The sequence below is a fragment of the Gymnoscopelus braueri genome (genome assembly GCF_963280865.1).
Source record: "Gymnoscopelus braueri genome assembly, chromosome: 22".
Taxonomy (NCBI): Eukaryota; Metazoa; Chordata; class Actinopteri; order Myctophiformes; family Myctophidae; genus Gymnoscopelus; species Gymnoscopelus braueri.
Window position 1 is genome coordinate 39,446,562 of NC_137624.1, and position 26,751 is coordinate 39,473,312.

General features: G+C 41.2%; 2 protein-coding genes across 2 annotated transcripts in view; both read left to right on the forward strand.

Moving 5' to 3' along the window:
- The window catches only part of plpp1a (phospholipid phosphatase 1a), a 91,364-nt gene extending 71,218 nt beyond the window's left edge, over positions 1–20,146 (forward strand). Inside the window, exon 7 of the mRNA XM_080420516.1 lies at positions 20,135–20,146. The gene's annotated coding sequence lies outside the window, so the exon portion shown is untranslated. The remainder of the gene's footprint in view (positions 1–20,134) is intronic.
- Positions 198–25,213, forward strand: dhx29 (DEAH (Asp-Glu-Ala-His) box polypeptide 29). The gene is made up of 28 exons (XM_080420513.1): positions 198–497; positions 1,167–1,240; positions 1,675–1,788; positions 1,897–2,026; positions 3,744–3,886; positions 4,255–4,404; positions 4,768–4,894; positions 5,025–5,183; positions 6,267–6,435; positions 6,747–6,867; positions 7,785–8,249; positions 8,823–9,089; positions 10,314–10,457; positions 11,112–11,288; positions 12,457–12,597; positions 13,198–13,342; positions 14,574–14,694; positions 15,417–15,501; positions 16,015–16,103; positions 16,472–16,600; positions 16,755–16,830; positions 18,407–18,631; positions 19,794–19,930; positions 20,040–20,130; positions 20,737–21,021; positions 22,603–22,734; positions 22,978–23,074; positions 23,917–25,213. Exons 1-28 carry the CDS (start codon positions 362–364, stop codon positions 23,970–23,972), a joined length of 4,185 nt encoding a protein of 1,394 aa, XP_080276639.1. The 5' UTR covers positions 198–361; the 3' UTR covers positions 23,973–25,213.
- The last annotated feature ends 1,538 nt before the right edge of the window (positions 25,214–26,751 follow it).

A 26,751-nucleotide genomic window follows, 5' to 3' on the forward strand; every position in this document is an offset into this window, starting at 1 on the left:
CTAACCACACTTGAGATTTTGAGAAACAAACTCCTCAACTACCAAAGCAACTTTAGAAAAACAAGCCGAAAGTCGCTTGCAATAAACAGACATGGCAACGCTGACATAGTCTCTTCCGCTACGGAAGCCGAAGTCTCCAAAATTCTACCTCAGCTGTGTGTCTGAGCATTGTGTAGCCTGTGTGTAGCCAGTGTGTAGCCAGTGTGTAGCTGTGTGTGTTTACAGCTCAGACTGCACATATATATATCCACGCGTGTCATTCGCTACATTGTATCAGGTTAATGTCAGACAGTGATCGGCAGGGTGATTGATGTTATAGTCTCACACATTACGGTTTAATTGTCTCTTCTTCATCCTCATCATGGGAAAGAAGAAGAAGAACGCTGGTCCTGTGGTGGTGGTCCCCCCCGGACCCCCTGGACCCCCGGCAGCATCATCAGCAGCAGCAGGGACCCCCGGCGTGGTGGGAGAGAAGAAACCATCCAAAGCATCTAAAGGTCTCATCATCATCATCATCATCATGGACACTAGTGCTGCTTCGTTTGGTTCCATGATGTTATTAATAATGACTGCATGATCTCCTCCTGTCGCATAGCTTGTCTACTATACCAGTGGTTCTCTACCTTTCAGGGCAAGACCCCCCAAAATTATCATAATTTGAACTGGGGATCCCCCTAAAATTATCATATTTGAACTGGGGACCCCTCAAAATTATCATATTTGAACTTGGGACCCCCCACCCTGACAAGCACTTGGAATTGTAGTTGTTGTTATTACATTTAGTTTGACTCAGTTCCACAGATAAATATTGTGAAAATAGCAGATCTACAAGCTTGCGAGGCGTTGTGAGCTTGTACATCGGCTATTTTGAAAATTATTATGTTATTTGACAATTTTTTAGGTATTAAAAATGTACAGTATTAATACTTAGTCCTTAAATTTTCACTTCACTGTCACCTGGGTCAAATCATGTGCGGACCCCCCTGGGGGTCCCGACCCACAGGTTGAGAACCAATGGCCTACTACACCAGGGGTGGGAAACCTTTTTTGTCATGATGACGTGATCTACTGTACAGAGATCTACTGTACCACCTCCAGCCGAGTCCAATAGTTAGAAAAGGATGAATGTGTAATAATATGTCATGTCTCTCTGGTCTTCCTCTCAGGTCCAAAGACCTACAGTCTCAACAACACGGCCCACGTTGACATCGGTGGAACGCCTGACAAATCCATTCTTAAAGTACGTTAACAAATTGCTCACGTAAATATTATAGATATAATAGGGATGCTAGGGTTCAAACAATACAATATAACTTAGCACATCTGCACTGGTTCTATTGAGACATTCAGACCCAGGTGTTTGGTAGGACACCTACTGGTTGACAAGTAGCCCTGCCTGAAGCTCAATATCTCCCCTAGCCAATGGGGCAGATTCACTCTTGTCTGAGTGGTACATGTTTGGATCTGCCACGCGGTTCGATTCCCAGATGTTACAGTTCACTCTCTCCAGCGGGAAAAGGACATAAAACAGATGGATTGTAGCTTTAACTGTTCATTTCCTCCAGTGAATCTTTCTCTGTCCAGTTTATGTTTGGTACAGTGTACTCCCTTTTTAACTGGATTAAAGTTGTTTTATAGTGAACTTTTGACAATCTCTCTCGTTTTAACACACAGGTCATCATTCAAAGTGACTTGGAGAAGAAGATTATCAAGCTCATAAATGACTTCAGACAGGAGAACGGTGAAAAGTTACCCATCTCTGGTCGGCTCACCAGCAGGAAGCTGGTGGTAAGGACCAGAAAACAAGCAGTTACACAAACAAACAAACAAACAAACGTGGCTTTTTGTTGTGATTCATTCTCGTATAGACGGTAAAGCTTTCTTGTGACCACACAGGAGCTTTACACAAATCTGGAGAAGTTCAAGTTCAAGACGGAACACATCGAGGAGGCCATGAAGAGCAGCATCCTCTACGGAGGAGACCTCGTCTCTGCCCTCGACTGGCTGTGTCTCAACCTCAAAGACGGTACCCATACAGTACCTCTCAGAATACGTAGAGCCACTGGTGCTATTTAGCTGATTATCAAACTTAAGTTCAAGGACCCCTATGGCATTGGTTCTCAAAGTGGGGTCCGGGGACCCCCAGGGGTCCTTGGCGGGGTACCAGGGGGTCCCCAGCTAAATTAGTTACAATTGGTTACTAAAATAGCGTCACAATCATTTTAACCACTTTAACCATATGTTATACTTTGGCTATTCAAAAATTGCAGATCTACAAGCTCATAGCACGGCACAGAGTGCCTCGCTATGAGCTTGTGGATCTGCTATTTTTGAAAAAATCGTGAAAATATGTGCAAATCTTTGAATATATATATATATTTTTTAAAGCGAACAAATCTTTGCTTCTGGAGGTCACCGACACACAATATGAGATGGGGGTCTGCAGCCAAGTATGTATCATTTTGGGGGTCCTTCACATGAAAAAAGTTTGAGAACCACTGCCCTATGATATGCATTAGGCTACACAGACCCCCCATTTGATAAGAATTGTTTTCTCTGGGATGTCTGGGGCCGCAACCTACTGTACACTGTAAAATCCTGGGTCTATTTGGTTCCATTTGTGCACGCTCAGAGTTACAGACCCGTAAGGGTCCATGTGTTTCCTAACTATCAGTCATTTAGCTGGGTGCCCCGGAACCCCATCTTAACACATTGACTGCCAGAGTTTATTCATAATGTACTCACCCCTGTGCCAGCGATTTGCGTGTTTTTTAATTTTTTAATTTTGTAATTTTTCATTCACATAAATTGTCTGACTGCGGTTTTAAACACATACGACATATCTACCAGTAGAGAGCAGCAAATAGGCACCTTGATTACTCGCTGACTCGCTCGCCCCCCCCAAACAGGCTCAAACAGTCAATACGTCATAAACCGGATGTGACGTTTTCGACAATCGCTGATCGGCCTTAAGTACGATGTGATACACGACTACGATGACTGTTCGTCACCCGGACTAAAGAAAATAGAAGTGGAGCTCTCTGTTTTTTATACCGTGTGAAAAACCGTGTTTTTCCCTATTCTGGCCGAAAATGACCGGAGAAAAAAAAAAGAGAACCGGAAACGGAATCTGCGTCATGAAACCGGATCCCGTTGTGTGTGAAGTAAGTGGAAAACGAAACCTATGATGAAAAATAAACAGAACAGCGCGATCACAGATTAAACAATGAAAATTCCAAAGAACGAGTTAATTCGTTCTTCAGAATTGCGGCACGCAAGCGATGGATTTGAAAAACGAGTTAATTCGATCTAGGGCAGGCAATCAATGTGTTAAGAATCACTGGTGCTGTTTGATATGATGTATCCACATACACCAAAGTCACACAACATTCAGTTCTTATCCCTCTGCACAGTAACTGCGCTATACTATTGTAAAGGTACTATACTATTATAAAGGTACTATACTATTGTAACGGTACTATACTATTGTAAAGGTACTATACTATTGTAACGGTACTATACTATTGTAATGGTACTATACTACTGTAACTACCAGTGTTAATTTTGTTGGCTAAGACTAAAAGAATAATATTTTGATATTTAGTCGACTAGACTAAGACTAAACTATTTCTGATGACTGAAATAGCACTAAAACTAAATGGTGTGTTATTCAAAAGACACAGACTGTCAAAATGAACACTGTATACTAACATGAACATTACTTGAATTTGAATCCACAACAGACGAGCTTCCGGAAGGTTTCAGCCAGAAGATGCAAGAGGAGAGCCAAGGTTGCAACAGGCCCAGGTTCCAGCCTCCTCCCCAACAACAGCCAGCCCCACCCAGCCCCAAACCCGTCCACAAACCCCCCGATCAGACGGCCAAGGTTTGTAGAAGTTTGGCCAATCAACACTCTCAACAATATGACTTTATTTTTTTTATTTTATTGGTATTTTCCAATTCACATACAGGTCAATAAGACAAAAGCATACAAAAACCCAAAGTTCCCGCTCCGAAAGAGCCACAACCCTGTTGTCTTGTTGTACCATTAACAAAAAAAACACACACACACAAACAAATAAGACACATTTGCAATGAAAGTTGAAAGAAAATGTAAAGCAAGGATAAAAACAAGTCAAAGAATTTAAGTATACACTCAACATGACATTTAATAAGGCTTGGCTCTATCTAAATACAAATTAAACCATAGCCATTGGGATAAAGCAGTTAATTCCATGTATTGCTGTCCTTCAGGTCCCTGTGAAGGACGAGGCTGCCACCATGAAGGACTGGATCCTGAGGTATGCTGAACAGTCCAGTGACGAGGAGGACAATGACCTGGAGGAGAATGCCGGGACCAAGGCTCCATCATACAACCCAGAACTGGACGAGAAGTTTGATCCAGTATGAAGACTTTTGATTTATAATCCTGACATATTTCATAATATATGTAAAGGAGATTTAATACACAGATTCTATCAACAGTTTAAGCACTTACAGCCATATATACTTTGTCATTTGATGAACTGCAAAAATAGCCCACAGCACATCAAATTGTAGATCTGCTTTTTTTTTTGTGTGTGTGAAATGTTTTGAAAATGTTCGTCTATGAAGACATGCCCGAAATAGGGATGCGGGGGTGAACGTGATTAATGAGATGCATTATTAGTTGTATTACAGGTATTTTCATGTATCACCTTGATATTGTGTGGTATTGCAGTCGTGAAACAGTAAGTCCTACATTATATTCTGTTATGTTTTGTGTAGAATGACAGTTACCTGGCACTGACGGCTAAGCTGTATGATGCAAAGGAGATGGCAGCTGCTGCTAAGAGCAAACGAGACAAGGCGAGCCAGAGGATGGCCCAGGACAGGATACGCATCATACAGCAAGGTGTTAAACGCATGAACGGATTTATGCCCGACAGCGATGACATACTGTGTATTAGATCAGTATTATTTTTGCTCTCTTATTCCTTTAGACTCAGCAAATGACCTGACTATTGGACTTGTCTATTTTGTAGAGATGAAGCCTCTGGAGTCTCACCCCATGTTCAACCCGGCTCTGAAGGTAGTGGACGCTCCTCCAAAGGAAAACAAGGCACTTCCTGTCACCGAGGAGAAAGAGGAGCTCAACTTCAGTCTGTTTGAACAGGCCGCCAAACCCCCTCCCCCGGAAAAAGGTACGACTCTTTGTCAAACAGCCTTTTTAAAATGTAAATGCTGTCCACTGTGTCACAGAAGATGTGAAAATTGACATAGAAAAAGGAGCATCAAGGTCAGTCAATCAGTAAGGAATTAGTATAGAAATGAGATTAGAATAAGCATAGCTTTTGCGTCGTTAAAGGAGAATTCCAGACAAATTAAGTGTTATCTTTCATGTCTCGTTACTCACCTAGCGACGTAAAAAGTGGCGTTCTTTTTTTCCATATATTCCCAACACGAGTTGCCAGGTTCTGGAAAGAAACAAGCATCCAGTGTTAAATCTTTCGCCATTAACGGCAGGCTCGCAGGAATTTTCAGCGCATGTTTGACTATCATGAGACTCTACAATGAATCGTAGTAGAGAAAAAAATAACATTGCATCGGTTATAATAGACGAACTTCACTAACCCACGCGCTCCTATTATGACAACGGAGGGGGTTTAAAAAATGACGACAGGGGAATATATGGAAAAAAAGAACGCCACTTTTTACGTCGCTAGGTGAGTAACGAGACATGAAAGATAACACTTAATTTGTCCGGAATTCTCCTTTAACACAACGTTTTCCTGCAGGGAATGGAAGTAAAGCAATAGAATATAGCTTTTTCTGCCTTGCTACTTGAAGATGTTTTGTTTTTCAATAATCCCATACCCCCTTCCCTCCAGAACACACATTGCTACCAGTGGTCATCAATGTGTCCTTGGCAAGACCTGTCCTTGTCAAATTTTAGTTTTTTATTTTTTTTTTACATAACATCATAATGTATTTATTTTGATCATAAGACCCAATTACTGAATGTCAGTCTCCAGGTTTTCTTCAGAATATGTTTGACACTGATTTGCTATGACACTGGCATAGTACAGTGGTTCTCTAACTTTTCATTTTCAAGGACCCTTATAACTTTGAAAGTGTACACTCTCAGAGTTACAGACCTGTAAAGGTCCTTTAAGGCTATAGTCTCTTTATGTGGTGGACAAAAATGTCCACCACAAGCCAGCATGGCGATGACCCCTGATTGTTGCAGACAGTTTCTGTTAATATACCGGTACGTTTCTTTTCAGTGGTGAAAAAGAATGAACCCAAGGACGTTAGGAATTTTGACTACACGGCTCGCAGCTGGACGGGAAAGTCGCCCAAACAGTTTCTCATAGACTGGGTGCGTAAGAACCTGCCCAAGAGCCCCGCACCATCCTTTCACAAGGTTGCAGCTGGAAGATACTGGAGATGCAAGTAAGTGTGTGTGTGTGTGTGTACAATACACAGTAAAAAAACATAGGTGAGCTAGCGGAATGTTTTAATATCGATGCCTTGCAGAAAGCTACATGCTTTCTTGTTAGTAAAAGTGTTTGTGTTGTGGGTGATGACTGATTTGAGCAGTCACACCTCGCCTTAGTGAGTGTCTTGGGACAACTTGTTATGATTTAGCACTATAATAAATAAATGAAATAAAATACATTAAATGAAATGTTCCATAATAAGTGTGTTATTGATGAGTTATAACTTTATGTTGGTGTACTGATGAATCTTTGCACCTTTTTTAGGGTGCGTGTTCAGAGAACAGACGACATCTTGGAGGTGTGTCCCACCATTGTGACTGAGGACAGTATGCAGGCTCAACACCTTGGAGCCACGCTGGCAATCTACAGCCTGTGCAAAGGACAGGTACGCTATCCCTACCTTCCAGTGGTGTAAAGTAACTAAGTACATTTACTCAAGTACTGTACTTAAGTACAATTTTGAGGTAGTTTTACTTTACTGAAGTATTTCCAGTTTTCAGTACTTTTACTTCTACTCCACTACATCTCAGAGGCAAATATTATACTTTTACTCTACTACAATTATTTGAAAACTTTAGTTACTAGTTACTTTGCAGATATAAATGATTATATTATAAAACATACATTAACCACTTCAGCCCTATTTTATACATAGGCTATTTGAAAGTAACATTTTGATAACAGGCCTTTTACTTGTAACAGAGTATTTTTATATCGAGGTAGTGATACTTTTACTTGAAATATCTGAGTACTTTTTCCACCACTGCTACCTTCCTAGTTACAGTATATGCTGCGAATTGGCCCGCTTAGCTTATAGTTATGCATTTTTCCTATGTCCAATAACCATATATTTTCTTAACCCAATGAGACCTGGAACGCGTCTGTCACTTTTTGATTTGAGCTAAAAAAGCATTATTTTACACTTTGGCTATTCAAAAATAGCAGATCTACAAGCTCATAGCGCGGCACCGAGTGCCGCGCTACGAGCTTGTAGATCTGCTATTTTTTTTTAATCGTGAAAATATGTGCAAATCTTTGAATATATATTGTTTTAAAGCAAACATTTGTAACTCAAATGTTTGCTTCTGGGGGGGTCCCTGGAACAAAATATTTTGAGATGGGGGTCCTTGGCCAAATATATATAATCTTGGGGATCCTTGACATGAAAAAGTTTGAGAACCACTGACTTAGCAACATAATTTTTTTTCAAAAAACTGTTAGGATTTAGAAGACATTTTGCAGAATCGGAAACCTCAGGTCTATAATGGGTTAAATCCCTCTTGTCTCTTGTCGCTCACACAGTCGGTGCACCAGCTCCTGCCTTCTACCTACAGAGACGTGTTCTTAGAGTGGCGAGACAACGAGCAGCAGCGCCAGGAGGAGAACCGCACCGCCGCCAACAAACCCCGAGATCAGTTCATCTCCCGCCTACTCACGCGCCTCAAACAGCAGAAGAACCAGAATTACAACCAGAACCTGGAGGAGGAGGAGGAGGAGGAGGAGGAGAAGGCCAGGTCCCAGACCCAGACGACTCACCCCCCCGGAACCCTTCAGAACAACGCCGGTGGTGACGATGAGGAGCCTGAGGAGTCCTGGGAGAGCCTGGCCGGTCTGGACATGGAAGAAGAAGGAGGAGGAGGCGGAGGAGGAGACGATAAGAGCCCAAGGAAGGAGGCAGGAGAGAGGCGAGAAGGGGCGGGAGCAGATGAAGCGGCGAGGACGCTCCTGTTGAAGCTGAGGAGCTCCTCACTGGCCCACAAGCTGCTGGTAAATATACTTGAGTGGAGTGGTATTGGAGTAAAAGTATAATATTTGCCTCTGAGATGTAGTGGAGTGGAAGTGGAAGTGAAAGTATTGAAAATTGGAAATACTAAAGTAAAAATACCTCAAAATTGTACTTCAGTACAGTACTTGAGTAAATGTACTTAGATACTTTACACCACTGTCAGCCAGACCGATATCCCATATGTTCGATATGGGTCTGACTCTATTAACCCATTAAGGCCGGGAACGCATCTGTGTGTCATTTTACGATTACTTTGGCTATTCAAAAATAGCAGATATACAAGCTCATAGCGCGGCACCGAGTGCCGCGCTATGAGCTTGTAGATCTGCTATTTATGAAAATTTGTGAAAATGTGTGCAAATCTTTGAATATATATATTTTTTTTAGCGTTAGGATTTAGGAAAAAAATTTTTATTTGGCCTCAGGTCTTAATGGGTTAAATACGCTTTCAGTTCATGTTTCACCATAAGGTAGACATATTCACGTTTCAACTCTTTCATACGTTGAACCCAATAAGTCAATATTCAGAACGTGTCCCATCATGCACCCTCCAGCTGGATCGAGAGCAGCTCCCAGTCTTCCAGCACCGGCAGCGTGTCCTGGAGGCTCTGCAGCGCCACCGCGTGGTGGTGATAGCCGGCGAGACGGGCAGCGGCAAGAGCACGCAGATCCCACAGTTCATGTTGGACCAGCTGCTGGCGGGGAGCGGCGCGGCGCAGCCGTGCAACATCGTGGTGACGCAACCCCGCCGGATCTCGGCCATGAGTCTGGCCACCAGAGTCAACCAGGAGCTGGGCTGTGAGGACGCACCCGGCTCCAAGGTGTGTCCATAATAGTCACACTAACACTAACCATGGGTATATTTTACCCGATATAATAAATTCCACAAAAACAATTTCCCATCAAAATATATGAAAGTACAACAATACATGGCAAATTGTGGTAGGCCTACTCCTCTTTGATATTTCAACATGAAATTTCACAAAAAAATTAAAAATATATATCATGGGGGAACCCTATAAAAAAGCAGCAAAATCTGTGAAAATGAATACCTAAAATCTGTCGACATTAATACCTGTAGAAGGCTATAAGCTGCCCTGAGACCAGCATTGAGAAACTGCCCTGAGAGCAACAAATTAACATTGTTGCCTACATATACCTGTAATAGGCTATAAGCTGCCCTGAGACCAGCATTGAGAAACTGCCCTCAGAGCAGCAAATTAATGTTGTTGTATGTATATAATTTAAGCTGCCCTGAGAGCGGCATTGAGAAACTGACCTGAGAGCAGCAAATTAATGTTGTTGTATATCATTTAAGCTGCCCTGAGAGCAGCATTGAGAAACTGCCCTGAGAGCAGCAAATTAACATTGTTGCTGCATATATATATATATACTGTACCTGTAGAAGATTACAAGCTGCCCTGAGACCAGCATTGAGAAACTGCCCTCAGAGCAGCAAATTAATGATGTTGTATGTGTATCATTTAAGCTGCCCTGAGAGCAGCATTGAGAAACTGCCCTCAGAGCAGCAAATTGACATTGTTGCATCTATTCTATATACCTGTAGAAGGCTATAAGCTGCCCTGAGACCAGCATTGTGAAAATGATACGTTTTCGTGACGATATGTATCGTTTTCGGGACAACATGTTTTTTTTTTTTCGGGTCAGGTGTCACACTATTGCCTTATTTGGATTCAAAACGGCTATTGTAGCTGAAAAGCTACAAGTTTGCATGTCTGAATAATGCAAAACAGAAATATTTGTTTGCATTTGCTTCCCCCCCCCATATATTTTCATAATAAAAAAGTCCCATATATCGTATCGTATCGATGTCGTGAGCCCAATATCGTATCGTATCGTTTCATGAAATTAGTGTATCGGCACACCCCTAGTGAATGTGTGTGTGAATGATGTATGAATGAATGAACCATTCATTGTAAAGCGCTTTGAGTAAGTGAGTACTTAGAAAAGCGCTATAAAAATGCAATTCATTATTATTATTATTATTATTATTAATTAACTGGGTCTTGTAACGTATTTTCCAGAATTCGCTGTGTGGATACCAGATTCGGATGGAGAAATGTTCAGGAGACTCGACCCGTCTGCTGTACTGTACCACCGGCGTTCTGATCAGGAAGCTCCAACAGGACAAACATCTCAGCAGCCTGACGCACATCTTCGTGGACGAGGTACTTTTACGGAGATTATTTACATTTTAAGATGTTTGTGTTTTAGAGGTATAACTTATGTCTGCATTATTCATATTTTTACCCATTCAATCTGGGAACGCATCTTGTGTCATTTTAGATATCTTTGGGCTATTATGAAATAGTAGATATACAAGCTCATAGCGCGGCACTGAGCTTGTAGATCTGCTATTTTTGCAAAATCGTGAAAATCTTTGCAAATCTTTGAATATATATTTTTTTAAAGTCAAATCTGTGCTTCTGGGGATTCTACAAATGTCTTCTAAATCCTAAAAGTTTTCTGAAAAAACGTATGTTGCTATAATATCAGTGATTCTCAAAAAAAAAAATCATGTCAAGGACCCCCACGATGACATGTATTTGGCCGCCAAAATATTTTGTTCCAGGGACCCCCCAGAAGCAAATATTGGAGTTAAAAATGTTCACTTTAAAAATATATATACATTCAAAGATTTGCACACATTTTCACAATTTTTCAAAAACATCTACAACCTCATATGAACTTGTATATCTGCTATTTTTTGAATAGCCAAAGACATCTAAAATGACATGGTTACGATCCCGGGCTTAATGGATTAAAAGACCATGACAAGAGTACTTATATCTTCCCTTACGTTGAAATGCTCTGGTCGGCAGGTCCACGAACGCAGCGTCCAGTCAGACTTCCTGCTCACCATCCTGAAGGACGTGGTCATGAGGAGGGCCGACCTGCGTCTGGTGCTGATGAGCGCCACGGTGGACTGTCACAAGTTCTCCAGCTACTTCAACCACTGTCCCGTGGTCACCATCCCTGGCAGGACGTTCCCTGTGGAGGTACTGTGTGTAGTGTTGATTTTGACAGAAAATTCTGTTTAGTTTTAGTCATATTTTAGTCGACCAAATCTACAGTTGATTTATTCGACTAAAATGTATTTTTGGCGGTGTGAAGACTGAACCAAACCAACACTCTGAGACAGTATGTGCGAAGGCCTCACAGGGCGTTTTATTCAGGAAGTATGGCACGCCCACAGGGGGGAAACCCCTGGTGCCGTTCGTTTACACGTTTCAAATCATAAATCAGAATAAAGCAAACTTTCACCCCTTCGGGGCTCAGTGTCATTAATCGTCCATGCGAATTCCCCTCACGCGCTCTGCGTGGGTTTCCAGTCCATGAACGGTCCGTTAATACATCGGGTCCTAGGTTGCCTATAACAGAAACATATAACCATTAGACTCCGAGTTACATAACACCAGGTAATGAGGAGGAGAATAAGTGGGGGTTCGCTTACCGCCTGTGCACCTGTCTGGTCAGCGTGGAGAGTCAGGCCATACTGAGGTAGAGACGGTGCTTTTGGTTTGTTTGTGCGCTCCCCAGCTGGGCGACGCAGGTGCGCTCACTTCAGGTTAATTCCACAGATAGACGGGCAGGTAACGCCCGTCGATGACGCAGCCCAGATGGGGGCGGGGCCTGGCTGGCCGCGCACCGTCTCTGCCCCACTGACTCTCCCCGTTGAGGTGCTTACCTGGCAGGCGGTTGCCTAGCGACACCCCACAGCGGGCCTTGATGCCATCAAAATGTTCACTTATTTGCATGCCGAAAATAGCTGATCTACAAGCTCACAACGCGTCGCGCTGCGACACGTTATGAGCTTGTAGATCAGCCATTTTCGGTCCGTGACATGGGTGCGCGGGCGCGGGCGGACCCATGAAGACTTGTCTTAGTTCTACTGGATGTCTTCTCCACTAGTCCCTCCCAAACATTTTAGTCTAGTTTTTATTTGTTGACGAAATTGTCACTATATTTAGTCTTAGTTTCAGTCATCATAGCTTAGTTTTTATTTAGTTTTCGTCAGTGAAAAAAAGGTAGTCGACGAACATTTTTTTCGTCATAGTTTTAGTCGACGAAATCAACACTGGTTCTTCTCAGCTGAGTGGACAATGTGTACAGGACAGGCTGTGTTCAGGTACATGATCATGATGCTTGGGGTTTCTGCTCAAACAGGTGTTTCATCTGGAGGACATTGTGGAGCAGACCGGCTACGTTCTGGAGAAGGACTCTGAGTACAGTCAGAAGATCCTGGAAGAGGAAGAGGAAGTCAATATCTCGATCACCCAGAAAGGTGGCAAGACCGGACAGTACCAGGTAATCCTGGTAATTTTTTGTTAGAATGAATGATAACCCCCCACTTGAAGAATATAACATTACAAATGAGAAATAGAGTGAAAGAGTTTCAATCAGTGCCTCCTGACAGATTCATTTTAACCCATTAAGACCTGGTATCTGTGTCATTTTTTGATTTGAGCTAAAAAGCCATATTTTACACTTTTGGCTATTCAAAAATAGCAGATCTACAAGCTCATAGCACGGCACCGAGTGCCGCGCTACGAGCTTGTAGATCTGCTATTTTTGAAAAATCGTGAAAATGTGTGCAAATCTTTGAATACATATATTTTTAAAACGAACATTTTTAACTCAAATCTTTGCTTCTGGGGGTCCCTGGGACAAAATATTTTCAGATGGGGGTCCGCGGCCAAATACATATCATTTTGGGGGTCCTTGACATGAAAAAGTTTGAGCACCACTTATATAGAAACATAGGTTTTTCAGAATACTGTTGGGATTTAGGAGAATGTAGAATCGGCTTCAGGTCTGAATGGGTTAAACTGTTTTGTTGTCTGTAACATTAACATGTGCTTGTTGATGTGCGTGTGTGTGTGTGTGTGTGTGTGTGTTCCAATCTAGGAGATGATAGTGAAGGACTCTGGTGCCGGGTGGGACCTGGGTCCAGACTTGGACCACTTCAGCAGCAGAACCCTTCACGTTCTGCAGTACATGAACCCCAACAAGATCAACATGGAGCTGATGATGGACCTCATCCACTACCTGGGTATACCAGCTTTTGCCTGGATCTGTTTCTCCCACAACATTCAGTCCACATAGTAGTCAGTCAGATCACAGCTCTCTCTGGATCAGTGTTGATTTCGTCGACTTAAACTATGACGAAAAATGTTCGTCTACTACCTTTTGTCACTGACGAAAACTAAATAAAAACTAAGCTATGATGACTAAAACTAAGACTAAATATATTGACAATTTCGTCAACAAATAAAAACTAGACTAAAATGTTACTGAGGGACTAGTGGAGAAGAGATCCAGTAGAACTAGAAGACAAGTCATTTTATGTTTGGTTGCGCTCGGGTGTTACGCTCTGAAAATAGCAGATCTACAAGCTCACAAGTTGTGAGCTTGTAGATCTGCTATTTTAAGCATGCAACCAAGTGTAAAATCAGACATTACGACGCCATCACGGCACCGCCAACATACATTTTAGGCGACTAAATCAACTGTAGATTTAGTCGACTATAATCTTATATTTAGTCGACTAAAATTTGACAAAAACTAAAACATTTCAGATGACTAAAATGTGAATAAAACTAAATAAAAATGTACTGTCAAAATCAACACTGCTCTGGATAGAATGACGTTGGTACGGGCTACAGAAAGTTTTTGGAGTATACTGTATATTGCTTTTTTTGGGTTTCATGCAATACCACTTGTCGACCAGTAGGTGTCCTACCTGACCACAGGATCTATAAATAACAACTACAGCCATTGCAATTGTGTTAGTTATATTGTACTAACATTACATGTATTAACGCTCCAACTCTGTTAGCTAGAGTATACTCTACCAAATGAAAGTTTGATTCAAAATGATGTTTTATTCACACACACAAAAAGTTCTAGATTGCATCTTTAAAGGGATAGTTCACCGCCAAAATGACTTTTTTTCTATCAATTACACACCCCATGAAGACTTGAATTTGTGGAGATTTTTTAGTTTTTGTCGCATTCCTAAGACAATAATTTGATGACCGGCGGGCGGCTCCGGTAGGAGACCTAAAGTGTCAACTTATCCTACCAGAGACATCAGCATCTCTCCGCCGGTCATCAAATTATTGGCTTTAGGAATGTGACAAAAACAAAAAAATCTCCATGAAACTAAGGCCTCATGGGGTGTGTAATTGATAGAAAATAAGTATTTTTTTGGGGTGAACTATCCCTTTAAATATGAATGGTCATCTACTGTAACTTGTTGTTGTTGTGTGTTCTCCTGACAGACAAGGCTCCTCAGTTCACCTCGGCAAACGGTGCGGTTCTGGTGTTCTTGCCGGGCCTGGCCCACATCCAGCAGCTCTATGACCTGCTGTCCACCGACAAGAGGTTCAAGGAGAAAGACAGGTCAGACGCAGACCTCACAATCATCTGATTGATTGATTGAATACTTTATTAACAGTTTGCAGATTACAAAGGTACGCGCGCGTGCACGCGGGGGGTCGCGCGCGTGCACGCGGGGGGTCGCACGGTTTTTGGTTACTTTATTTCGGTTTTAGGGTTAGGGTTAGGTTATTTAATTATAATAGGTTATTTGATAATTATTAGGGTTAGGGTTCCTAATGTTAATAATGAAATATTTTTATCTTGAATTTAGTAAATTAACTGATAAAACATGAATTAATAATAACATAAAACAATATTTTGTTAAAAAATTTTAAACAATTCTAATTTTTATTTTATTTTTTACATTCACCAAAAAATCTGGCGACCCCCCCCAAATTATTTGGCGACCCCCAGGTTGAGAACCACTGGCCTAGGGGATTGTTTCCATTGTGGTCCTGATGATAATAATATTTCTCAAGATGTCTAGCAATAAAAGGAACAAAAAGAGATCTACAACGGAACAAGATACAACCGCCAAATATAACATTATGGTTTATAGGTTGCCACCACTGTTAGTCAGTCACTTGAGTTCCATAGAGGCCAGCATGTCTTTCTCTTGGCTTGTATCTTTAACACTGCTGCTCTGTACCATGTGGTTGGTCAAAATCAAGCCTTACAGTAATAATATATATTTGTAGTTGAAGTGAACCATTCAACACAGATGTATTCCCTTCCTTTCATAGATACCGGCTAGTGGCTCTCCACTCCACTCTCTCGTCCAAGGACCAAGCTGCTGCCTTCACAGTGCCCCCTGCAGGTGTCAGGAAGGTAATGCTACAGAATAGTGACTCGTGTTACACTCTTTTGGCTTTATTTGAGACATATCTCATTAATGTATGTATTAGTACTGGGGTGAGTGATCATGAACTTTGACTATCATGAGATGATCTACCAGAATAGTCAAGAAAAACAAGAGCAAGAATGTCTGTTATTAAACCAGAATTACAGTATACCTGCATGAAATAAGTTAGTAGTTTAATATTCCTTATAAGTTTGCATATGGGTCTACTTTGCTGCATGGTTACAGGGTTTCAGAGACCAGCAGATGGTTATATCCTTGCTGTGTGTTAAAACTGATCTGGTTTAAAAAATATCTCAAATCAAATGGAGACTGTGGACATTCTGAATCAATGCTTAGAATTACATGCAACACAACATACAACAGTACATTAGCTAACATGGAGCATACCGTATGTCTTCTTGCAAACCATCAATATTATCCTAATATTATATCCTAAAAAAGTGTGTAGAATAACATCAAAGTAAACTGTTCTCTTTTAGATTGTGTTGTCAACCAACATTGCTGAGACGGGCGTGACGATCCCTGATGTGGTGTTTGTCATCGATACTGGAAAGACCAAAGAAAACAAGTAGGTTATCTTTGAACGACGACAAACATGTCACGTCACATGTCAACAAGCCTCTCGTACATTACCATATCGTTACAACCTACGCATGGCAAAGAGTATTTTAATTCAATATATAGTTAATTCAATTTAACCAGTACATCTGTAGTTGTGGGAGGTGGTGGTCTTCCAAATCTTCCATTGAGACATTTGGTTCATTTTGTACATTCTCAGAATTACAAATTCAAGTACTGTTATTAGTCAAAAATGACATTTTATTCATTACAAAAGTCCCAGATTGCAGCTTGAAGTTAAACATAAAACAAGCCATGAATCAGTTCTAGAGACACTGAGCTTCAGTCCTTGTTGTTGTTGTTGTTGTTGTTGTTCAGATACCATGAGAGCAGCCAGATGAGTTCTCTGGTGGAGACCTTCGTCTCTAAGGCCAGTGCTTTCCAGAGACAGGGGAGGGCGGGACGCGTCCAAAACGGCTTCTGCTTCAGACTCTACCCCAAATACAGGTAGGAGAAGAGCCTTTTTATTCAGTACTTGTACTCGTGTTCAGGATCAGACAGAAATGACCTGAAATCTACAGGGCAGCAATTTTTCTGCTAACTTCAGTGGGTGTCACGTGACTTTCCTCTTGCTCATCATGCTCCACGTGTGTGATCTCAGGTTCAAGACCTTCATGGAGTACTCCATCCCAGAGATACTCAGAGTCCCACTGGAGGAACTCTGTCTTCATATAATGGTAAATAAATTCACATTATTAACACATTTACTCCCAGGTATTAATTCATGAATTCATCCGCCTCTGCCAGCGTTTTTCACCTTATTTTGACGATCCACGGAGACCCACGGAAGCCACGATGTGAACACGGATGTAAACAAAAGCTGTCTAAGGGGGAGGGGGAGGGTCTCTTCTATCCATCGGAACAAAAACATTTTAACCACGATCGTCCGTTCTGTTGTAATCGGCAGTTGAATATGGCTCGTTCTCACCAAAAAAAGAAGAGATCCGAGCTATATGCGAAACATGGGAGTGTACGGACGTTTTTTTGGGATGACGTCATTTCCGGTTCTAGGCTTCTCTCGCAGGGATCATTCATAGGTCGGAGAAGTGCGCCCTCTAGCGTAATCACTAAAAACATGATGTTTTTTTTTTAATTGACGGAGATCTCCGTCAATGGCACGGAATGTGTTAAAATCCCTTTTACCTGAGCACTGTAGGGGGTGACTGAATGACGCCAGCTTGTCGAAACATGAGTCAGTCAACCCCTGCTAAAAACGGCTTAACCCATTAAGACCTGGAACTGTGTCATTTTTTTATTTGAGCTAAAAAGCATTATTTTACACTTTGGCTATTAACACATTAACTGCCAAGACCGTAGTCCTACGGGCCGTTAAATCCAACTGTTAAGCGCCGAGACCGTAGCCCTACGGGCTGCGGTCTTTTCGCGCATGCGCGGTCCGGGTGCACTTTCGGATTTTTTTTGATCCACTTCCGTTTCCGGTTTGATGACAGGAAATAGAATTATTTGGGATCCGGTTTTGACGCTCACGCCCGCTCCCATTCTACAGACGAAACTGAAACTCAATTCTCTTCCTGTAGTTTTTTCTCCTCGCATTTCACTGTTTAACGTAATCCGCTCTAACTCAAACATGGATGCCCCGTTTGACACGTGGTTTTCACTGGGAGATACAGGGAGATCGCGCGGATGTAAACAGACCGTGTAGCGCTCAATCTTAAGGATTTTAACAAGATCTATGGCGACATGAAAAAAACAAAAAAACAACAAAAACACCTTGGCACTGGTGAGTACATTATGAGATTAGCCCTTGGCAGTGGATGTGTTAAAAAATAGCAGATATACAAGCTCATAGCGCGGCACCGAGTGCCGCGCTACGAGCTTGTAGATCTGCTATTTTTGAAAAATCGTGAAAATGTGTGCAAATCTTCTGAATATATATATATTTTTAAAGCTAACATTTTTAACTCAAATCTTTGCTTCTGGGGGTCCCTGAAACAAAATATTTTGATGAGGGTCCGCGGCCAAATGCATATAGTTTTGGGGGTCCCTGACATGAAAAAGATTGAGCACCACTGATATAGAAACATACGTTTTTCAGAAAACTGTTGGGATTTAGGAGACATGTAGAATCGGCTTCAGGTCTCAATGGGTTAATGAGCGTTCCAGCTCCCTTCTGCTCAAAACTAGGCTGAAGCGTGTTGGATAAATGCACATACCATTACAAATAAACAGAATTTACAAATATAACGTTTCCTACCCTCACCTCTTCTTCTCTTCGTCTGCCCCCGTCTGTAGAAGTGCGAGTACGGTTCCCCAGAGGACTTCCTGTGTCGGGCCCTGGACCCGCCCCAGCCGCAGTCGGTCAGCAACGCGGTCAGTCTGCTGCGGAGGATCGGCGCCTGTCACCCCGACAACCACGTCCTGACCCCGCTGGGCCACCACCTGGCCAGCCTGCCCGTCAACGTGAAGATCGGCAAGATGCTCATCTACGGAGCCATCCTGGGCTGCCTGGACCCCATAGTATGTGTCACCCACCTGATCACTCTGATCCCAGTACAATGCATTATCAGTGTCACCACCGTAGCACTGATCCCAGGACAATGCATTATTAGAAACATGCCGTAGTATGTGTCACCACTGTCACTCTGACCCCATTTTATTTTTATTTTTTTAAGATTTTTTTTTGGCGGGCTTTTATGCCTTAAATGCAGTGGTGGAAAAAGTACTCAAATTCTTTACTTAAGTAAAAGTACCAATACTGCAATATAAGAATACTCTGTTACAAGTAAAAGTCCAGAATTAAAAAAATTACTTGAGTAAAAGTACAAAAGTATTGGCATCAAAATGTACTTAAAGTACCAAAAGTAAAAGTACTAAATATTTGAAAATAGCCGATCTACAAGCTCACAACGCGTCGCGATGCGACGCGTTGTGAGCTTGTAGATCTGCTATTTTCAAATAGCCTATGTATAAAATAGGGCTGAAGTGGTTAATGTATGTTTCAGTATATCATAGTTTATATCTGAAAAGTAACTAGTAACTAAAGTTTTCAAATAATTGTAGTGGAGTAAAAGTACAATATTTGCCTCTGAGATGTAGTGGAGTAGAAGTAAAAGTATTGGAAATTGGAAATACTCAAGTAAAGTACAAATACGTCAAAATTTTACTTAAGTACAGTACTTAAGTAAATGTACTTAGTTACTTTCCACCACTGCTTAAATGACAGGACGGTAGGCTGGCAGGAAATGGGGACTGACACGCAGCAAAGGTCGCCGGGATCGGGATTCGAACCCGCGACGCGCTGTCAGGCTGGCATTGCAGCTTTAGGGTGCCTCGACCGCCAGGGGGAAACACTCATTTATAGATGGATATAAGATAAGACCTTCATTGATCCCGCAAGGGAAATTTTGTCGCCAAAGACAGTACAGCAGTTAAAAATACAGATTTATAGGACAAGAAAAATATAGAAACATTATATACAAATCAGGACATATTAGCTGCATAATCGCCGATCCCGAGGTCGTCAAAAAATGGCAAATATATCATCCAATCCCATATCAGTCGGGCTGTAGTGTCGAGCCTGATTTATACTAAGTCATACAACTGTCCGGCACCGTTGTACAATATGAATATAAACTAGGCATAATAAGTAATAACTGTTCCATGTGTTGATTGTTTTCAGGCGACCATTGCGGCGGCCATTACTGAAAAGTCTCCGTTCTCCACGCCGATGCACAGGAAGGAGGAGGCCAACCTGGCCAAAGCAGCCCTGGCATTGGCCAACTCTGATCACCTGACCATATACAATGCATATGTGGGGTACGTATTATACGTCTAATTATTTTTTTTAATCGATTGAGCTGTAGCTAAGATTGACATTAAAGAGGCTGGTACATCAGTGCTTTATGTGTGTGTTATCATGTGTCAGATGGCGGAACTCACGAATCGAGGGATACAGAACAGAGATGGCCTACTGTAGGAAATACTTCCTGAACCGCACAGCTCTCATTACCATCGAGGTAAAAGAGATCAAACACACACACACGCACACGCACACGCACACGCACACGCACTCACACTCATTCTCTTCCCATTAACCCATTCAATCCGGGAACGCATCTGTGTCATTTTAAGATTTCTTTGGCTATTCAAAAATATATTGAAAAAATATATAATATAAAAATATTTTTAAAAATTGTGAAAATCTTTGAATATATATATATATATATTTTTTAAGCGAACATTGTAACTCAAATCTTTGCTTTCTGGGGGTCCCTGGAACAACAGATTTTGAGATGGGGGTCCGTGGCCAAAAACATATCATTTTGGGGGTCCTTGACATGAAAAAGTTTGAGAACCACTGATATTATAGCAACATATAAAGTTTTAAAAAGAAAAACTGTTAGGATTTAGAAGACATTTGTAGAATCCCCCAGAAGCAAAGATTTTTGTTAAAAATGTTCGCTTTAATATATCTTTTCAAAAAAATTGCTATGAGCTTGTATATCTGCTATTTTTGAATAGCCTAAGAAATCTTAAAATGACACAGATGTGTACCCGGTCTTAATGGGTATGGGTTAAAGAAAACCTTCCTCCATTCTAAAACCCTCTTTGAACCCCACCAGGAGGTGAAACAGGAGCTGATGAAGATGATGCAGCAGGCCGGTTTCTGGTCCTCTCGCTCCAAGCCTCAGACGGGCGCGCTCCGGAAGGAGCAGATGCCCGTGCTGAACGCGGCGCTGACGGCCGGCCTGTACGACAGCGTGGCCCGCGTCCTCTGCACCCCCTCCGTGGACGTCCTGGACAAGGTGGCCTGCACGGTGGAGACCCCCCAAGGCAAGGCCCAGGTCCACCCGTCCTCCGTCAACCGCAACCTGCAGACCCACGGCTGGCTGCTCTACCAGGAGAAGGTATGATAGGAGAGTAACACAACTTGATATCTTCTATATCAGGGGAATATGTTTAATTGACAATTGACTCACCATCATTTTATATGGCTTTTTGACAATATTGGTGGACATCTTGGAGTGATGCCAATTAACTCTTTAACTGCCAAAAACGGGAATTCCCGTCCGATGGCTCTATGGCTATCATGGCCAATGACGGAAAGACGGAAATATAAAAAAAAAAAATTTGAAAAAAATATTATTTTTATTATTTTTTTATTTTTTTGGGGATTTTTGGAATTTTTTTTTTTTTTTTTTTTTTTGGGTTATCTCAAAGGAACTAGGAGATAACGCTATCCAAAAAATTGCTGCTACATTCACTTCAATGTTAAAAAACAAACGGAGGAAAAATGCACCTTTTTCCTGGCACTGGGACGACACAGTCTGAAATAAGTGTGGCAGTGAAAGAGTTAAACATACGTCCGCAACTAGGATTTCTTAGGACGTTTAGTATGTTGTTCTGGACACCTAATTGAAAATGATGTATGGTGAAAAAAATCACAATACAATTACTTTGATGTGAAATGCTGCTAGAATATCTGTTAATATCACCCTGTAGTTCTGTTATATTGGTTCAAAAATGGCTAAAATATTGTTTTGATATTTTATCTCTCCTCAAAATGTAATTGGAAGTAAATTAAAATCTCAGACGAATGAAAATTGGACTCGCCATCATTTTACCGGTATATGTTTTTTTTGACAATAATTGGTCATTTTGGATTGATGCCAATTACGGTAAACATATTTCCGCAACTACGATTTCTTAGGACTTTTAGTATGTTGTTCTGGTGACTTCATAGAAATGGTCTGTGAAGAAAGAAATTCTGTTACAATTACTTTGATGTGAAACGCTAGTTTGCCTGGACTAACGTCTATCTAGCTACAGTATCCTAGTTTCTCTGAGGCGCAACATTGTTGTCTTTGCACTCATACTTATGATGTGTCCAGTGGTGGAAAAAGTACTCAAATTCTTTACTTAAGTAAAAGTACCAATACTGCAATATAAAAATACTCTGTTACAAGTAAAAGTCTAGAATTCAAAATTTACTTGAGTAAAAGTACAAAAGTATTGGCATCAAAATGTACTTCGAGTACAAAAGTAAAAGTACTAAATATTTGAAAATAGCCGATCAACAAGCTCACAACGCGTCGCGATGCGACGCGTTGTGAGCTTGTAGATCTGCTATTTTCAAATAGCCTAGGTATAAAATAGGGTTAAAGTGGTTAATGTATGTTTCATTATATCATAGTTTATATCTGAAAAGTAACTAGTAACTAAAGTTTTCAAATAATTGTAGTAAAAAGTACAATATTTGCCTCTGAGATGTAGTGGAGTAGAAGTAAAAGTACTGAAAATTGGAAATACTCAAGTAAAGTACAAATACCTCAAAATTGTACTTAAGTAAATGTACTTAGTTACTTTCCACCACTGGATGTGTCACACCTGTGTGTTCCTTCTGAACGTCTATTCTTAGGTTAAGTACAGTAAGATCTACCTACGAGACACTACTCTGATATCACCCTTCCCCATGCGTCTATTCTTAGGTTAAGTACAGTAAGATCTACCTACGAGACACTACTCTGATATCACCCTTCCCCATGCTGCTGTTCGGAGGAGAGATCGACGTTCACCACCGAGAGCGTCTCATCGCCCTGGACGGATGGATCTACTTCCAGGTCAGTGGGTCACGGGGTCGAGGGGGGGGCTGCTCCATAACTGGTTCACTCTGGTGCAAAAAAGCTACTCTCGCAACCTACGTTTTCAACCTTTTTCATATCAAGGCCCATTATTTATTTGGCATTTGAGCCACGGAACCACCGTTTGATGAGATTTAGACTCTCAGACCCAAGACTTAAGACTGTTTTGTTATCGTTTGATAAGATTTTGTCCACAATTCCATGTTTGTTCGCTCTGTAAAGGCTCCGGTGAGGATCGGCGTGATCTTTAAACACCTGAGGAAGCTGATGGATGCACTCCTGGAAAAGAAACTTGAGAATCCCCACATGCAACTGGAAGGTAAAACACAAAGTCTTTACACAAAGCGCACGGACGCTACCTTTCCTTAGCTTACCCCAATCAAATGATGTCACTTCTTCTTTGCCCCTTGGAGAGAGGGACCCATAAATTATGCTTTACGATAAATATGTTCTTAAAGCGGTAGTTTACCCAAAAAAATACATTTTCCCTATCGATTAGTCACCCCATGGAGACTTGAATTCATGGATATTTTTTTGTTTTTTTCCTAAGCCAATAATTTGATGACCGGCAGCGGTTCCGGTAGAAGACACAAAGAGTCTCCTTTTGTATCTCCTACCGGAACCGCTGCCTACCGGGAAAAAAAACATTTTGGGGGTGAACTATCCCTTTAACCCATTGAGACCTGAAGCCGATTCTACATGTCTCCTAAATCTCAACAGTATTCTGAAAAACATATGTTTCTATATCAGTGGTTCTCAATCTTTTTCATGTCAAGGACCCCCAAAATTGTATGTATTTGGCCGCAGACCCCCATCAAAATATCTTGTTCCAGGAACCCCCCAGAAGCAAAGATTTGAGTTAAAAATGTTCGCCTTAAAAATATATATATTCAAAGATTTGCACACATTTTCACGATTTTTCAAAAATAGCAGATCTACAAGCTCGTAGCGCGGCACTCGGTGCCGCGCTATGAGCTTGTATATCTGCTATTTTTGAATAGCCTAAAGTGTAAAATAATGCTTTTTAGCTCAAATCAAAAAATGACACAGTTCCAGGTCTTAATGGGTTAAAGATTTGCTTTAGGTGTGCCATCAGTATGTGATTTTCTGTCTTGTCTCCTAACCATCAGTATGTGATTTCCTGTTCTGTCCTCCTAACAGATGAGAAGACCATTCAGTTGATACTGGACTTGATCAGAAAGGAGAACACGTTGTGATGACTGAACCAAGAAACATCATCATCACCGTTTGTCACATAATAACATAGAACTGAACAGTGACTGTGAATCCTGTTCACCTTTTGACCTCCCAGCAAAGCTCTGGTGTTTCAGTCAACGTGTGGACGCATGGCTAAGGCAGTACAGTACTGGATTGGATTGGCTGTGTCATCATATCACTACCAGTTGGGGGAAACGATGGTTTAACCCAGGGGCCAAGGACCCCTTAGTTGAGAGAGAGATGAAGCAGGGACCCCCACAACGTTTTCATAGATTCCACATAAAAAAAAAAATTTGTTCACAGCACGATCATCAGTGTATTTTGGATTCATGTTCACGTGTATTTTCAGATATTTAACCACTTTGCACCTCTTTCGTCCCTCTACGCCAAACCTCTTTACCGAACATAGCCGATCTACAAGCTCACAACGCCTCGGTGCCTTACCCATTATCCCTAAACTTCTTTGCCATGTTTTACTATTTTTAATAGTTCAAATAGCCAATCTACAAGCTCACAACGTGTCGATGTAGATCAGCTAGTTGAACTATTTGAAAATGTTTTTAAAAAGAGTAAACAATGGCAAACGAAGTTTAGGTATAATGGGTAAGGCACCGGCGAAAATAGGGCCCTTAGTGTACATCAAAAACAGGAGGGGGCCTAGAAAAGAGCCCTGTGGGGACTCCGATGGACTTGCTGGACACCTGGAGTGATTGCTGCTGAACTGTACAACATGAGTTTTGAAGAGAAAAGCAAATAATGAAAGGACATATAATCTATTAATTTAACTGAAGAATCAAGGAACAACTTCATCTCCATTGCTTCTAGTGATGGGACGTGTATTATAAAGACCACACACCAACAGTATGACACAAATTAGATATAGAAACAAACAAACGTATGGTCCGCGCAACAATGGTCGAGCAATGTCTTAAGTATTCTGAAGTAAATTGCTGAATTAAATTCAGCGTTGTGTCTCTCGTTTTGTTGTTTGTCTGATGAAGTCATTGTTTACGAGTTAGCGAAAATTGACAGACTGACAGAGCTGTTTTTCTCTCTGAGCCACAATAACAGAACAGACTTAAACGGCCTCCAGGGTTCTCTGTATGTCGACATACCAGCAACACCCCTGGTGCCACCCAAACTGTAATCTGATAACAATAGTTGTCCTGCACTCCCAACTCATTCCTAATTATAGTAATATTCATTCATGACAATTCTCTCAGTGTCGGCCCTCTCTGGGCACTGGCGGTGACAGGAGTGCCACACATACAGTACAGCCACCAAGTTTCCATTTGTACAAAAAGTATAATTGATATGTATATGTAAATACAGTGGTGTAAAGTAATTAAGTACATGTACACAAGTACTGTACTTAAGTACAATTTTGAGGTATTTTTTACTTGACTGGATTATTTTCAATTTTCTGTACTTTTACTCCACTACATCTCAGAGGCAAATATTGTACTTTTACTCCACTACAATTATTTGAAAACTTTAGTTACTAGTTACTTTGCAATTATCAATTATTATATTATTATAAAACATACGTTAACCACTTAAGCCCTATTTTATACCTAGGCTATTTGAAAATAGACGATCTACAAGCTCACGACGCGTTGTGAGCTTGTAGATCTGCTATTTTCAAACATTTTAGTACTTTTACTTTTGGTACTTTAAGTACATTTTGATACCAATACTTTTGTACTTTTACTCAAGTGAACTTTGAATTCCGGACTTTTACTTGTAACGGATACAAGTATGCGTACGTCCATATTGCAGTATTGATACATTTACTCAAGTAAAATATCTTGAGTACTTTTTCCACCACTGTAAATACTGTGGATGAAGCTGCTGCCTGTTTCGTGCCAAGCCAAAAGGTTACAGTTGTTTGTGTTATGTATGTATGTGTGCATACTTGAGATGTAGAAATACTGCAATTATAAAGTTAAACTTCTGTTGTTGACACTGTAGGCTGATCTGCATTTCTGCATACTATACAGACAGTGTGTAATCTTAGTACTGTCAAAGTAATGAGTTATTTGGAAACCACACAATCGTGAGACAGTAGCTGAGTTTAGAATGAGTCTTATTAGAACGAGGTACATGTCTGTACATGGTTTGATCATCAGTGAGTCACTGATGACAAAACAGATATTTCTGAAACAACAAGGCACTGATTTGGGGTCCGTTAACGTTAACCACTTAGAAACAGTCAAATCATTTTGAAAAGTTTCACCTACAGTATAATGACATACATAATGACACACAGGGACACCTAGACACCAGGTTGAAAGTGTAAATCACATACTGATGGTTGGGTGCCACCAGGCCTGGAATTTTGTCATATTAGGGGCAACAAGGCCACTTGGCCTTTGGTGGTGTAAATTTTTTGAGGGCACAAAGGCCAAAATGCCAGGGCAGGAAGGCCATCCAATAAAACAATATTTTAGTCCAGTGAAATAATTAATTAATCAATTTAAGGGTTTAAGTTATCTGACCCTGCACCAATCAAAGTCACTGGATTGGTTTAAAGATGGGGAGTTAAGAATTCAGAATCTCAACAAAAGACACTGGTGTCTACATGACAAGAAAGAAACTGGTGTCTACATATTGACAAGAAAGAGACAGTCAGCTGGGGCATTAAAGGGGAAGACCACTCATTTTCAACATTGAACTATGTCTTTAATACACCTTAGAGCTGTTGTGGAAATAAGAAAAAAGTCCCCCCCCCCCTTCTGTGTTGCCTAGAAAAGGATAATTGATTGAGGTCATGTGATC

Coding starts and splice junctions, on each gene's coding strand:
- dhx29 (XM_080420513.1), top strand. CDS start 362: ATGGGAAAGAAGAAGAAGAACGCTGGTCCTGTGGTGGTGGTCCCCCCC. Junction 16,104..16,471: donor GGAAAGACCAAAGAAAACAA/GTAGGTTATCTT, acceptor GTTGTTGTTCAG/ATACCATGAGAGCAGCCAGA. Junction 16,601..16,754: donor AGACTCTACCCCAAATACAG/GTAGGAGAAGAG, acceptor GTGTGATCTCAG/GTTCAAGACCTTCATGGAGT.